Here is a 15,221-nt window from a genome sequence, read left to right as displayed (position 1 = left end):
TAAGGAAAACATAACTTTCAAAACTTTCCTTTATCATCATGAGAGTCACTTATAAAGGTTAGGTAACTTGGATTCTGAATTGATATGATTTATCCTACTTATTAAGTAGGCCTCATCCCTGTTCCTGAAAATTACTCTCGGTTAGCTCTGAGATAGCTCTGGGATGATCTGATATGGGAGAAATATTTTGTGTGGGAGGGATATGCAACACTTTTGTTCCTTGTGCCTTCCTTAAGTTCTGTGAATTAACTAAGAATTCATGAATGTCTAGGGCCACACAAATTAGTGCTCTTTAGATAGCAGGGAGTTGTAACAGTAGATTGTGTTAGATAGCAGGGAATTGTAGCAGTAGATTGTGGGCAATGCCTCAATTCATTCAAAAGGAGCATTTTAGTTTCTAAATGCTTTTGTCTTTGTAGGAAACTGTGTTGTGATACATAGAAAAACAGATCATCATGTGATGCAGTTAGCTGGCATGGGGAAAGGAGAGAGGAAATAATATTGAGAAAGATTCTGGGGAGATTATTTAAAATACTGAAGCTTTAAAATAAAATTTGGAAATATTGATTGACCTGAAACTGTGTCAAGCATATTTGGATGCTGGCATTAGGAATACATTCCAGAATCAGAGTGAAACATACTTTAAATGTCTAAGAGAGCAGTAGATAATTTTTACTCTAATGTCACACTGAAAATGTATTTTTGTTTGAATGGGCACTGGGTTTCTTTTAGAAAATAGTTATTTCTGGTTATGTGACTTATTGTACAACAATATAATGGAAGAAATAAATGGAAAAGCTCTTTATCTACTGACACAAAATAATTTCAAGATATAACGAGTGAAAAAAGCAAGATGCAAGACATATTATATTGTATACTTACATGTTAAAGTGAGGATAACATTTGTAAAAATCTGCACTGTATAAAACATCTCTGTAATGGTACACACAAATAAACGTAACACTTATTTCTCCTGGGAGAAATGTATTGTTGAAAGCAGAGAGGAGGACAGTATGTTGTAAGTACCTTTTCAGTTTGGAGCTATGTGAATATATACCATTTTAAAAACAAATAGTCTCTCTAAATTCAGAAAAGAAATATATTTGCAAAACGTTTACAAGCAATTGGTACGGTTCCACGGAAAACCTCTGGGTGTCGCTGTAGGTCAAAAAAGTGAGAGAAGAAGCTCTTGGGAGCCTCTTAGAGGGTAACTTCCTGCTCTAACCAACCACTTAGAGGAGCCAGTAAAGATTCAGATACAGAAAACAAAAGCAGGAAGAGAGACCCTATTTGGGCTTTGCCATCCAAGGAGGACTTATTTCTCCTCCCGACCAAAAAGCAGAGCCACCGTGGAGAGAGACAGGATGAGGCAGAGCACAGAGAGGAGCAGCCCAGCACTGTGGCGGCAGGTATTGTTGGCTTTTCTGCTGTCTTTGTTCCGCGGGGCTCTCCCGAATCAAATCCGGTATTCAATTCCAGAAGAGCTGGCCCAAAACTCAGTGGTAGGAAACCTCGCCAAGGATCTGGGGCTCAGTGTCCAGGACTTGCCAGCCCGGAAGCTGCGGGTTAGCGCGGAGAAAGAATATTTCACTGTAAACCCTAAGAGTGGGGACTTACTTGTGAGTAACAGAATAGACCGAGAGCAGATATGCGGAAAGAAGCCTCTGTGTATTCTGGATTTCGATACTGTTGCTGAGAACCCACTAAATATTTTCCATGTAGCAGTAATAGTGCAGGATATAAATGACAACACCCCGCTATTCAAACAGAATAAGATTGAATTAAAAATTGTAGAATCCACCAAGCCAGGTAAAACGTTTCCACTGGACCCGGCCCTGGATTCAGATGTTGGTCCAAATTCACTGCAAAGATACCATCTTAATGACAATGAGCACTTTGATCTCACAGAGAAACAGACTGCAGATGGACGTAAATATCCTGAGTTGGTTCTGAAACATTCTTTAGACAGAGAAGAACAGAATATCCATCAATTGGTTCTAACAGCTGTGGACGGTGGGGACCCACCCCAAAGCGGAACCGCTCAGATCCAAATCCAAGTGACTGATGCTAACGATAACCCCCCAGTGTTCATCCAGGACATATACAAGGTCAGCTTGCAGGAAGGTGTGCCCCGAGGCTTTTCCGTGCTTCAAGTAACAGCTACTGACCAGGACGAGGGTGTCAATGCAGAGGTCACCTACTCCTTTCATAATGTGGATGAACTAGTGGAACAGTTCTTTAACTTAGATAAAATAACAGGAGAAATCACGACAAAGGATGATTTTGATTTTGAAATTGCTAATAGTTACACTTTCAGTGTAGAAGCAAAAGATCCTGGAGATCTAGCGGCGCACTGCAGTATCCAAGTTGAAATTGTCGATGAGAATGATTGTGCACCTGAAGTGATTATCACTTCAGTGTTTACTCCCCTGCCAGAAGATTCACCACCAGGAACAGTGATTGCCTTAATAAAAACAAGGGATAGAGACTCTGGAGAAAATGGAGAAGTTTACTGCCAAATCTTGGGAAAGGCCGACTTTATGCTGAAATCTTACTCGAAGAACTATTACAAACTAGTGACAGATGGGCCTCTGGACCGGGAGGAGATTCCAGAATACAACATCATTGTATTGGCCACGGACAGGGGAAAGCCGCCCCTCTCCTCCAGGACTAACATCACTCTGCACATCGCAGATGTCAACGACAACGCGCCAGTTTTCCAACAGCCTTTCTATTTGGTCCACATTGCGGAGAACAACCCTCCTGGAGCCTCCATCGCCCAAGTCAGCGCCTCCGACCCCGACCTGGGGCCCAACGGTCGCGTCTCCTACTCCATCGTCGCCAGCGACCTGGAGCCACGGGCGCTGGCGTCCTACGTGTCCGTGAGCGCGCAGAGCGGGGTGGTGGTCGCGCAGCGCGCCTTCGACCACGAGCAGCTGCGCGCCTTCGAGCTGACCCTGCAGGCGCGCGACCAGGGCTCGCCCGCGCTCAGCGCCAACGTGAGCCTGCGCGTGCTGGTGGGCGACCGCAACGACAACGCGCCGCGGGTGCTGTACCCGGCGCTGGGGCCCGACGGCTCGGCGCTGTTCGACACGGTGCCGCGCGCCGCGCAGCCCGGCTACCTGGTCACCAAGGTGGTGGCGGTGGACGCCGACTCGGGACACAATGCCTGGCTGTCGTACCACGTGCTGCAGGCCAGCGAGCCGGGACTCTTCAGCCTGGGGCTGCGCACGGGCGAGGTGCGCACGGCGCGTGCTTTGGGCGACCGGGACGCGGCCCGCCAGCGCCTGCTGGTCGCTGTGCGGGATGGGGGACAGCCGCCGCTCTCGGCCACGGCCACGCTGCTCCTGGTTTTCGCCGACAGCTTGCAGGAGGTGCTGCCAGATGTCAGCGACCGCCCTGAGCCCTCTGATCCCCAGGCTGAGTTGCAGTTTTACCTGGTGGTGGCTTTGGCCTTGATTTCTGTGTTGTTCCTCCTCGCGGTGATTCTGGCGGTTGCTCTGCGCCTACGCCGCTCCTCCAGCCCCGCTGTCTGGAGCTGCTTTCGGCAGGATCTCAGTTCCAAGTCCGGACCTGGGGTTCTCCCCAGTTACAGTGAAGGGACTTTGCCTTATTCCTACAATCTGTGCGTGGCCTCACAATCAGCTAAGACAGAGTTTAATTTTCTTACTGTCACCCCAGAAGTGACTCCCTCTCAGGATCTCCTCTGTGAAGATGCCTCTTGGGAACCAAACACAAATCATGAAGGCGCTGGGGTCCCGTTTGCATCAGATGTTATTTTAAAGGTGAGCTTTAATTTACTTGACTTATTTTCACTTTGGGTGTCAGTGTTTGTTAACAAACCACTGAACTGGGGTTTAAGTCTCAACTTCATATTTTGTCTTGTGGATTAAATTTAAGCAGTTTTCTGCCTTAATTATCTTAGTTGTATCTAACCAAATCCCTAACATATGTTTTTGTCTGATACAGGAGATTAATCTGTCCATAACTACAGGCCTGTATTACATGAAATACTTATCTTTCTTCCTCATCTTTATATTCCTTTCCTCTGAAATGTTATTACTGTAGGAACTAAGCTATTCCTTTCACCTTCAGGGTCTTTATTACTCCAGTTTTAGTTTTACTTCCTCTTAGAATTATGGCACTTCATAGTAAAGAGATCTGTGTTGCTAGTTTGGGAAAACTGGGAACCAAAAAAAGAAAAAAAATTACTCAATGTCATGGCTTGCCATCATCAGGGCATGGGTAGAAATGAATTGTAGACAGCATTCTAAGTGTCTTTTCAAGCTAAGTGTCTTGATATCTCAGATCTGTTTTTAAAGGAAGGGCAACTTTTGAGGTCTGCAGTGTCTGTTTTATGAGTGTATTTATTAAATGGGAGAAATCTTTCTCATTCATAGTAACAGATTGCTTTTATGAAAAATTGTACATTGAAAAAATTTTGCAAACTGTACTCACATTGTTTACTTAAAACCTTTTTTGAATTTTCTAATTATAGATATAAAATGTCTTCATTTTCTTCCTTTTCCTATGAAGATGTCATTAGGTAAAAATTGCTTTTCTCACTTAATTGACTCTCTGTAATGTCCTCTTTTCCCAATCATGAGACATTTTTCCCCCTGGTACCATTTGAAGGTGATAATATTAAATATCTCTCTCAATATAGGAAGGCCACTCAGTGCCTTCTCACTAAGTATCTGGACATGTTTTTCGGCATAGGTGATGAACTAAAGCCTTTTCCTTCAGTCACTATACTGATTTCCCCAAGAGTCTGTCACTGTAAAATGCCTAACTCCAATTTAGACATGGTAATTGAAAAATGTAGATAATGTGTAGTTAACCCAGCTCAAACTCTTAGTCTGATATAGTGTAGCTGCCAAATACTTGGTGTGAAAATCTGGGAACTTTCTCAAAGTCCTCACAAGTAACAAAATGCCCCTTTATTTTTTCTTTTATGACATCTAATACAATTTGCTTGAATCAGTAGGCATTTTTGCAAAAGTGCAATGGGAGCTAGGTTTGTTTCTTGACATTCTTCTGCACAGTGGACACATTTTAATAAATATATCCTAATAAAAAGATGACATTTTAAAACCTACAAAATTAAGAATTCCAATATCCAGATTTAATGGACTTAATATAGGTAAGAGGTAAGTAAAGGACATAGGCTCAGTGGCACTTAATTAAAACTTTCCTAAGGAAAAAAAAATCTAATAATTATGTTGATCTCAAGGTTTGTTGAAGACTTGCTATTTCAGAATTAAATATAAACAATGTCACTTGATAATGGGTTAAAGATACAGCAAAATTATTAGAAATAAAAAATAAACATTTATGAAATAAAACAGAATTGGTGTAGTAACTGGTTAGGACTCTGGGCGTCGCTGTTCACCAAAGTGGAAAAGCTGGTTGCGTTACGACCTCCCTGCTCCTTCCGCACCAAACAGACCGGAGAAGTTTTAGGAAATAGGCTTGCATTTCTGTCAAGTAACATGTTCCCTTTGGCTTGAAAGAAGTAAGGAAACAGCAGGCTGGAATTAGGACTAAGAAAACTGGTCGGAGAGAAAGCAATGGCGGATCCACTGAGGGGTTGGGGCTGCATAGAGCCGCTCTTGCTCTTTCTGCTCCTGGAGACGCTATGGGGAGCCAGAGCTGAGCAGATCCGCTACTCCGTGCAGGAGGAGCTGGACAAAGGCTCCTTCGTGGGAAACATCGCCAAGGACCTGGGACTGGAGCCCCGGGAGCTGGTGGAGCGCAGAGTCCGCATCGTCTCCAGAGGTAGGACGCAGCTTTTTGCTCTGAACCCGAGAAGCGGCAGCTTGGTTACCGCGGACAGGATAGACCGAGAGGAGCTCTGCGCTCAGCGCACGCCGTGTCTGGTGAGTTTTAATATCTTAGTTGAGAATAACATGAAGATGTACGGAGTAGAAATAGAAATAATAGATATTAATGATAATTTTCCGCGTTTCCGGGATGAGGAAATAAAAGTAAAAGTTAATGAAAATGCAGCTCCTGGAACGCGATTAGTGCTTCCCTTCGCTCGAGATGCTGATGTGAGTGTGAACTCCCTCCAGAGTTATCAGCTTAGCCGCAATATGCATTTCTCTCTGGAGGAGAAAAGTGGAGCTGAAGGACAAAAATATCCGGAGCTTGTACTGGAACGGCCCTTAGACCGAGAGAAAGTAGCTGTCCACGACCTCCTCCTCACAGCTTTAGATGGAGGAGACCCCATACTCTCTAGTACTATGCACATACGTGTGATGGTCCTTGACGCAAACGATAACGTGCCCTTGTTCACTCGATCCGAGTACACAGTGAGTGTACCAGAGAACATACCGGTAGGCACTCGACTGCTTACGCTAACCGCCACGGATCCAGATGAGGGAATAAATGGGGAATTAACATACTCTTTTCGCAATGAGGAAGACAAAATTTCAGAGACTTTCAAACTTGACTCAAACCTGGGTGAAATCTCAACTCTGCAATCACTGGATCATGAAGAATCCAGGTTCTACCTCATGGAAGTGGTAGCTCAGGATGGGGGTGCTCTTCTGGCAAGCGCTAAGGTGCTGATCACAGTACAGGATGTGAATGACAATGCCCCAGAAGTGATCCTCACCTCTCTTGCTAGTTCCATCTCTGAAGACTGTCCTCCTGGAACCGTAATTGCACTGTTTAGCGTACACGATGCTGATTCTGGAGAGAATGGCGAGATTCTATGTTCTATCCCCAGGAATTTGCCTTTTAAATTGGAAAAGTCCGTTGATAATTACTATCACTTATTGACAACAAAAGTCTTGGACAGAGAAGAGATCTCAGATTATAACATCACAGTCACTGTCATTGACCTTGGAAACCCACCCTTGTCTACAGAAACCCAGATCTCCCTGACTGTGGCAGACATCAATGACAACCCTCCCATCTTCCCTCACACCTCATACTCCACCTATATCCTGGAAAACAATCCCAGAGGTATCTCAATCTTATCTGTGACTGCGCATGACCCTGATAGTGGCAACAATGCCAAGGTCACTTACTCTCTGACTGAGGACACCTTTCAAGGAATGCCTGTATCCTCCTATGTCTCCATTAATTCCAACACAGGAATCCTGTATGCTCTTGGCTCCTTTGACTATGAGCAGGTTAAAGACCTGCAGCTGCGGGTAATGGCCAGTGACAGTGGAGACCCTCCACTTAGTAGCAACATGTCACTGAGATTGCTCGTCCTGGATCAGAATGACAATGCCCCCGAAATCTTGTACCCCAGCATTCCCACCGATGGCTCCACAGGTGTGGAGCTGGCGCCCCGCTCTGCAGAGCCCGGCTACCTGGTCACCAAGGTGGTGGCAGTGGACAGAGACTCTGGCCAGAACGCCTGGCTGTCCTACCGACTGCTCAAGGCCAGCGAGCCAGGGCTCTTCGCGGTGGGGCTGCACACGGGCGAGGTGCGCACAGCGCGGGCCCTGCTGGACAGAGACGCGCTCAAGCAGAGCCTGGTGGTGGCGGTGCAGGATCACGGGCAGCCCCCTCTGTCGGCCACCGTCACGCTCACCGTGGCCGTGGCCGACAGCATCCCGGACGTCCTGGCGGACCTGGGCAGCATCGGGACCCCCGCCGACCCAGACGATGCGGACCTCATGCTCTATCTGGTGGTGGCGGTGGCGGCAGTCTCCTGCGTCTTCCTCGCCTTCGTCATCGTGCTGCTGGCGCTCAGGCTGAGGCGCTGGCACGCGTCGCGTCTGCTCCAGGCTTCAGGAGGTGGGCTGGTGGGCGTGCGGGCCTCGCACTTCGTGGGCGTGGACGGGGTGCGGGCTTTCCTGCAGACCTATTCGCACGAGGTCTCCCTCACCGCGGACTCGCGCAAGAGTCACCTCATCTTCTCCCAGCCCAACTACGCGGACACGCTCATCAGCCAGGAGAGCTGTGGGAAAAGCGAGCCTCTTCTGGTATCTGAGAAGATAAATGTAAATGAAGAACTAGGAGTTGTTCCGGTGAGATTTCTTTTTCAGTAAGGTTGCTTGTAGCTTTTTTTCATTTGTTTCCTTAATCGTTTATCTGCCACATTCAAAATCGGTTAATTATGTAAATACTGAATCATTGTACGTTTCATTTAGAGATCGACTTAATTGAATGATGCTGTCTCCATTTGTTTTCAAGTTATATTTTGTGTTTAATATCTTTTTTCAATACGTGGATTTTAAGACAGTCTAGTTGATATCCATAGGCTTAAAAGAAAGTAATCACAATCACTTTAGTCAAAACTTTCTTATACTAGAACTGTTACTGTGTTAATAGAAGAGTTGTTTGATTAGTCCAAGTTGTTAGATATAATGTTCTCTTTTGGATATTTGTGTGAACACCAATAGTGAATATGTTTTGGAAAGGATGGTATACAGCACTGATATTTTAGTATACCTGCTGTTTGCAAAAGGAAATAATTTGGACTATTTTAATAAGTCAATGGAAGAATATAGAAAACTTCAACATGGTAAAAAAAAATCATAAAAACAGATTAAATTTATAGTCTGTGGCATTCTCAAGTCAGGGAATTTGGGGTTAACCCGTGTAATTACTATAATTACATGTATATTTGTTGAGATAAGAAATCAGTGAGAAGGAACCTTAAAACTGTACTTTATTTGGGGCACCCGGGTGGTTCAGTCAGTTAAGTGTGGGAGTTTTGATTTGCGCTCAGGTCATGGACCTTGGGGTCATGGGATCGAGTCCTGCTTGGGTCTCCTGGCTTAACAGGGAGTCTGCTTGAGATTTCTCTATCCTTCTGCTCCTCACACCCTCACCCCCACAAGCTCTCTCTAAAAATAAAGAAATCTTAAAAACTCCACTTTATTCTGTGATAGTTTAAAATCTCCAAAGAATTAGATTCTGCTACATTCATTAAATGCCCTACACCTGGCACTTCTGGTTAGAGATAACCTCTTCATTTTTCAGAATCAGTATCTACTTGAATGTTTGCATCTATGCATATGTCGGTACAATTCTGCTTTATTAGTAGAGTCTTAAGATTTGTACTTGGAAAATCAATTCAACATAAAAAATTGAAATTTTAAAATTCATTTCTCAGGGATATGCTCTTCTTAAATAATTTTTCTTAATGAAATGCAGGTCTATGGGTCTCAAATTCTTGAGTGTTTGTTGTGTAATGGAAGAACTGCCCTCTTCATTTTCACATCTGATTTACTGAAGTTGATTTTCAGATTCTTCTCCTTAAGATTTTTAATCTTTCAAATATTGTACTTTCAACAACCTCATCAGCTGCAAAGTGGACTAAATGGAAGAAATAGCAATAAAATACTATGGTGGGATGGTAGGCTACATTACCTGACCAAACAAGGGTTTGTTGTTAGATGTGGAAACCTACGACCACCTGATTTTTGTTTTTTAAATAATTACTTCAAGGAGATCTGATATTTATATACTGAAGGAGATCCAGTTATATTTATATGTGGATATATCTGATTGCAGTGTAAAATGTGCAGTTTCGCTGAATAGTGAATGCATCCAAAGAGTAATGAGAATCTGTTTGATGGAGACTGAGATCATTCCTTCCTACATGAAAACTCACTTTTCCATTATATTTTATAACAAATATTTTTTTCATTACAGTTTAAAGAAAAGGTTATACATTTTAGATATGTGTCCTATGTTAACTTTTTCATGCAATGGAAAATACCTCTTAAACCTCTATAAACTTCAATAGACTTTAGGTAATAAAATGCTTGATATAATACTCTGAGCATATATGCTATATATACTATATAATTGTTTACATATTTGAATCTTTAGTTTCTTATGTGCTCTGAAAAGATAACTCTCCTTCAAGTGTTCATAACATGCTGGAAAGGCACTTCTTCAGTCATGTTTTGGAGCGAAGTCTTGAGTCTATGTTTTTTATGTTTGTATGAAGTAGATATGTGGGTGAGTTTCTGTCTAGAATCCTGAATACAATGAGTAGTTTAAGATGTCTAATGCTATTCCACTATGAGTTCAACATTGCTACCTACCTGCTAAGTTGTAGAATTACAATGTATTGTATAGGTTTAAAAATTTTCTTTATGAAGATTCTAGTTTAGAAATTGAGTTAAAACAGTAAGGCCCCAGGACACCTGGGTGGCTCAGTCGGTTAAGCATCTGCCTTCAGCTCCGGTCATGATCCCAGTCCTGTATCTGGTTCCATGCTCAGTGGGGCTTCTGCTTCTCCTTCTCCCTGCTGCTCCCCCTGTTTGTGTGCTCTCTGTCTGTCTCTCTCTGAAAAATCAAATCTTAAAAAAAAAAAACCCTATAAGACACCTATCAGAAACATGAACATTGACATGGAAAGAATGTCAGTACAAAGAGTTAGGATGATCTGATCGTGATCTGGGGACAACATAGATTCTTTCTTTAGAATATATAATTATAAGGACTCATACTTCATTCCCAAATTTCAAATAGCTCACCATTGCTAAGTGACTTGAGAAGAAACAATACAGTTAAAGACAATGGTAGTGTAGTGTGGAAAAAATAAAATCAGTGGATAGTTTTAAAATCATGGTCAGTTAAACATAGACGCTTGGAAACTAAGGAAAAGAGAGTTTCTTGCTTCTTTTTTTTTTTTGAGAGTTTCTTGATTCTTACCATACTTTTATTTTGTACGGACAACCAATCTCTGCTTACCTGTCTAGTTTGGGGTAACAGGGTAATGATAATATAGAAGGAAGTGAAACATAGGCTAAAACTAAAAGCTATGAGATTTGTAACGTTTGTAAGTTAGAAGAAAAGAAACAAGTGGAATAATCATACTATCAAGCTGACATTTCAAGAATTTTCATATTACACTTTCTGCCCTCACCACCACCAGTACTTTGATTTGTGTCATTTTCTGCATATCATTTCATCTGGTCTTCAGTTTTACTAAGGAGCACAGGGAAGAAGTTATCATGATCATTTTATGAAAATGGAAACAAAAACCATGACGATGTCAGTAAACATCTTCAAGCAAGTTACCGCTGCTCTTTGGGGAGTAAAACTCACTTGATTTAGATGGGTAAAGTTCAAATTCAAATAAAATGACCGCCAGATCGGAGATATAGTAAATATTTAAGATGTTAAAAATCCTTGTAAAATTGGAAGAATGAGTATCTGTATAAGGATACAGTAGAATTTTCTTTTAACCTACTCCTGATTTGGAGCTCATTTAGTAACCACTACTGCAGTTCTGCAGCCGGGACGCGGGGTGCCGCTGTTGGCTAGTACTGAGCGTAGTATCAGCTTCTCCCAACTCAAAGCAATCGCCTCCCCACGGCGGAACCGCGGTAACTGGACACTCTCTCTCCGGTTCTCTGCCGCCGAGATACCTGTCAGAGAATCTGCCTGCCAAGACAAATCAAGGAGTTACTCCTGCTCAGAGAGTTCTTGGGATCATTTAGCGATCATACCTCTTTGGAATCAGAAAGGCAACGTCGCAGAAATTGGAATGGGAGACCGCTTGGGACAGAAGGGCCCGGCTGGGCAGAGACAAATGCCATTTCTCTTTTTGCTGTCTTTGTTCTGTCCGGTGCTCCCAGAGCAGGTCCGCTACACTATTCCCGAGGAGCTGGCCATGGGCTCACTGGTAGGCAACCTCGCCAAGGATCTGGGGCTTGGCATGCAAGATTTGCCTACCCGAAACCTGCGGATTAGTGCACAGAAGAAATTCTTTACAGTGAGTACTGAGAACGGGGACTTACTTGTGAGCGACCGTATAGACCGAGAGCAGATTTGTGGCAAGAAGTCAACGTGTGTTCTAGAATTTGAAATGGTCGCGGAAAAGCCTTTGAACTTCTTTCATATAAGTGTGGTAATTCAGGATGTCAATGATAACCCACCGACCTTTAACCAAAATATCACTGAACTGGAAATCAGTGAACTGGCCCTAACTGGAGCCACTTTTTCCCTGGAATCCGCTCAAGATTTAGATGTAGGTGTCAATTCCCTGCAGCAGTACTACCTCAGCCCCAATCCACACTTCTCTTTGATTCAGAAGGAGAACCCAGATGGCAGTAGGTACCCAGAACTGGTAGTGAAGACTCCCCTGGACAGGGAAGAGCAGTCCTGCCACCACCTGGTCCTCATCGCTGTGGATGGGGGGGACCCAGCAAGAAGCTGCACTACCCAGGTAAGGGTGGTTGTGGCAGATGCAAATGACAACCCACCAGTGTTCACCCAGGATGTGTATAGGGCCACTGTTCAAGAGAACCTGCCCACGGGCTCCTCTGTACTAAGTGTGATGGCCACTGACTTGGATGAGGGGGTCAATGCTGAGATCACATATGCTTTCATCAACACTGGCAATGTAGTGAGACAGCTGTTCAAGCTGGACAGTAAAACAGGGGAACTCACCACTGGTGGAGAACTGGACTTTGAAGAGAGAGAGAGCTACACAATTGGGGTGGAAGCAAAGGATGGTGGACGACACACTGCCCACTGTAAAATACAAATAGATATTTTGGATGAAAATGACAATGCTCCTGAGGTAACCTTGGATTCTGAATCTAAACATATTCAAGAAGATGCTGAGCTGGGGACTGTTGTTGCCCTGATCAAAACACATGACCTGGATTCTGGATTTAATGGTGAAGTTTTCTGCCAACTAAAAGGAAAGTTCCCATTTAAGATAGTTCAAGATACACAAAATACATACAAGTTGGTCACAGATGGAGCCCTAGATCGAGAACAGACTCCAGAATACAATATCACCATCACAGTCACAGACAGGGGAAAGCCACCTCTCTCCTCCAACAGAAGTGTCACCTTGAACATAATCGATGTCAACGACAACGCGCCAGTTTTCAAACATCCTTTATATTTGGTTCACATTGCCGAGAACAACCCTCCTGGAGCCTCCATCGCCCAAGTCAGCGCCTCCGACCCCGACCTGGGGCCCAACGGTCGCGTCTCCTACTCCATCGTCGCCAGCGACCTGGAGCCACGGGCGCTGGAATCCTACGTGTCCGTGGGCGCGCAGAGCGGGGTGGTGGTCGCGCAGCGCGCCTTCGACCACGAGCAGCTGCGCGCCTTCGAGCTGACCCTGCAGGCGCGCGACCAGGGCTCGCCCGCGCTCAGCGCCAACGTGAGCCTGCGCGTGCTGGTGGGCGACCGCAACGACAACGCGCCGCGGGTGCTGTACCCGGCGCTGGGGCCCGACGGCTCGGCGCTGTTCGACACGGTGCCGCGCGCCGCGCAGCCCGGCTACCTGGTCACCAAGGTGGTGGCGGTGGACGCCGACTCGGGACACAATGCCTGGCTGTCGTACCACGTGCTGCAGGCCAGCGAGCCGGGACTCTTCAGCCTGGGGCTGCGCACGGGCGAGGTGCGCACGGCGCGTGCTTTGGGCGACCGGGACGCGGCCCGCCAGCGCCTGCTGATCGCTGTGCGGGATGGGGGACAGCCGCCGCTCTCGGCCACGGCCACGCTGCTCCTGGTTTTCGCCGACAGCTTGCAGGAGGTGCTGCCAGATGTCAGCGACCGCCCTGAGCCCTCTGATCCCCAGGCTGAGCTGCAGTTTTACCTGGTGGTGGCTTTGGCCTTGATTTCTGTGTTGTTCCTCCTCGCGGTGATTCTGGCGGTTGCCCTGAGCCTGCGCCGCTCCTCCAGCCCTGCCTCCTGGAGTTGCTTTCAGACTAATGTCTGCTCCAAGACCGAATCTGGGGTTCTCCCCAACTTCAGCGAAGGGACTTTGCCTTATTCTTACAATTTATGTGCTGCCTCACATTCCTCAAAGACTGAGTTTAAATTTCTCAATATAAAGCCTGAAAATATTCCACCACAAGATCTTCTGTGTAATGAAGCCTCTTGGTTTGAAAGTACCAGTAATGCAGATCCCCAAATGACTTCTAATTCAGTCAGTTTGCAACAGGTGAGTTGCTTCAAAACCCTTTCTTTCCATAATTGTAACTAAAGGTCAATAATTATGATAGAAGTAAAACGTATACAGGTTAAGTATGCCCTGATTTTATTGTGTTTTATTGATTTTTCTGGGCATCACATGGGGGGATTGTTAGAATTTTTTGTTCATTTATCTGTGTTGCAGTCTTTCCCGGGAAGTGGCCTTGTGATGGTCTTGAAATTTTTATTAAATATAAAGCCATATATCCTGAAACACTTTTGATACACTAGTATCATACTGTCATTGGGAAACATATTATAAATATATAATTAAACACAAATGTAGGCAATTAAGTGGTTTACTTAGTCTCAATGCAGTTAATCCTAAACTGTTTTGTATATAATATATAAATATAAATTTTTGTCATTATAGTCAATATATTTTCACTTTCTTTTCATGTTTTTATTTTTTAAAACTTTTAAAAATTCATTTAAGTCCTCTCTACACCCAGCAGGAAGCTCAAACTCAAAACCCCAAGATCAAGAGTTGCAGTCTCTGGGGCACCTGGGTGAATCAGTTGGTTAAGCATCTGCCTTCGGCTCAACTCATGATCTCTGGGTCCTGGGATTGAGCCCTGGGTTATGCTCCCTGCTCAGTGAGGAGTCTGTTTCTCCCTCTGCCCTTCCCCTCTTTCATGCTCTCTCTCAAGTGAATAAATAATATATTTAGAAAAAAATAAGATTAGTTGCAGTCTCCTCCAACTGAGCTAGCCAAGCACCCCCTTTCATTTTTTAAAAGGTATACAGAAATATTGCCTAAGGTTATTTATTCTACGTGTTAATAAAATAGCGACATCTAAAAATGGCAATACTTGTAACTGGCAGTAGGTGGATTGGTTCTAAATGTGTTTTTGTTGGTGCCCTTATTGGAAATGGGACAAATAAGAAAGACTTTTAACTATAGAGGGCAAATTGAGGGTTGCTGGAGGGGAGGTGGACAGGGGGATGGACTAAATGGTTGATGGGTATTAAGGAGGGCACTTGTGATGAGCACTGGGTGTTATATGTAAGTGATGAGTCACTGAATTTTATTCCTGAAACTAATATTACACAATATGTTTACTAATTAGAATTTAAATAAGAACTTAAATCATAAAAAATGCAAATGGGGCAAATATAAATGATGGTGGAATGTGAAAATTCAAGATTTACATAAAAGTGTAATCTTATTTCTGTTCTCCAAGGCCCTAAGAGCTATAACACAAAAATGAGTGGCAAATTCCAGGGAACATCTAAAATTATTCAAAATATTCTCTTTTATTCTTTTGGGGAGAGAAATATTACCAGTGACACCTAAG

At 44.2% G+C, this 15,221-nt stretch overlaps 3 protein-coding genes across 5 annotated transcripts in view; all 3 read left to right on the top strand.

Annotated features, from left to right (window-relative positions):
- LOC308343026 (protocadherin gamma-C4) overlaps nt 1–15,221 on the top strand; it is a gene marked incomplete at its 5' end in the record, with an annotated part of 174,801 nt that overhangs the window by 20,124 nt on the left and 139,456 nt on the right. The window contains one exon of one of the 3 annotated variants that reach the window (XM_080803844.1): nt 5,571–7,991. The exons of the other annotated variants lie outside the window; for them this stretch is intronic. Within the exon in view, the coding sequence (XP_080659970.1) occupies nt 5,571–7,991 (2,421 nt within the window). Of the gene's footprint in view, nt 1–5,570; nt 7,992–15,221 lie in introns of those variants that run through there. 3 annotated transcript variants of the gene reach the window in all.
- LOC308342613 (protocadherin gamma-B2-like) lies at nt 1,365–5,194 on the top strand (the record flags this gene model as incomplete). The annotated part of the gene is made up of 1 exon (XM_080803207.1): nt 1,365–5,194. One exon carries the CDS (start codon nt 1,365–1,367, stop codon nt 3,891–3,893), a length of 2,529 nt encoding a protein of 842 aa, XP_080659333.1. The 3' UTR covers nt 3,894–5,194.
- Nucleotides 11,474–13,926, top strand: LOC308342612 (protocadherin gamma-B3-like; the record flags this gene model as incomplete). Its single annotated transcript, XM_080803206.1, is given in 2 exon segments — nt 11,474–13,909; nt 13,912–13,926. Coding segments are annotated over 2 exon segments (2,451 nt in total).

The sequence above is a fragment of the Martes martes genome, assembly GCF_963455335.1.
Source record: "Martes martes genome assembly, chromosome: 5".
In the NCBI taxonomy this organism is placed as follows: domain Eukaryota; kingdom Metazoa; phylum Chordata; class Mammalia; order Carnivora; family Mustelidae; genus Martes; species Martes martes.
Note: the sequence above shows the minus strand (reverse complement) of the source record. Positions and strands in the feature narration are given on the sequence as shown.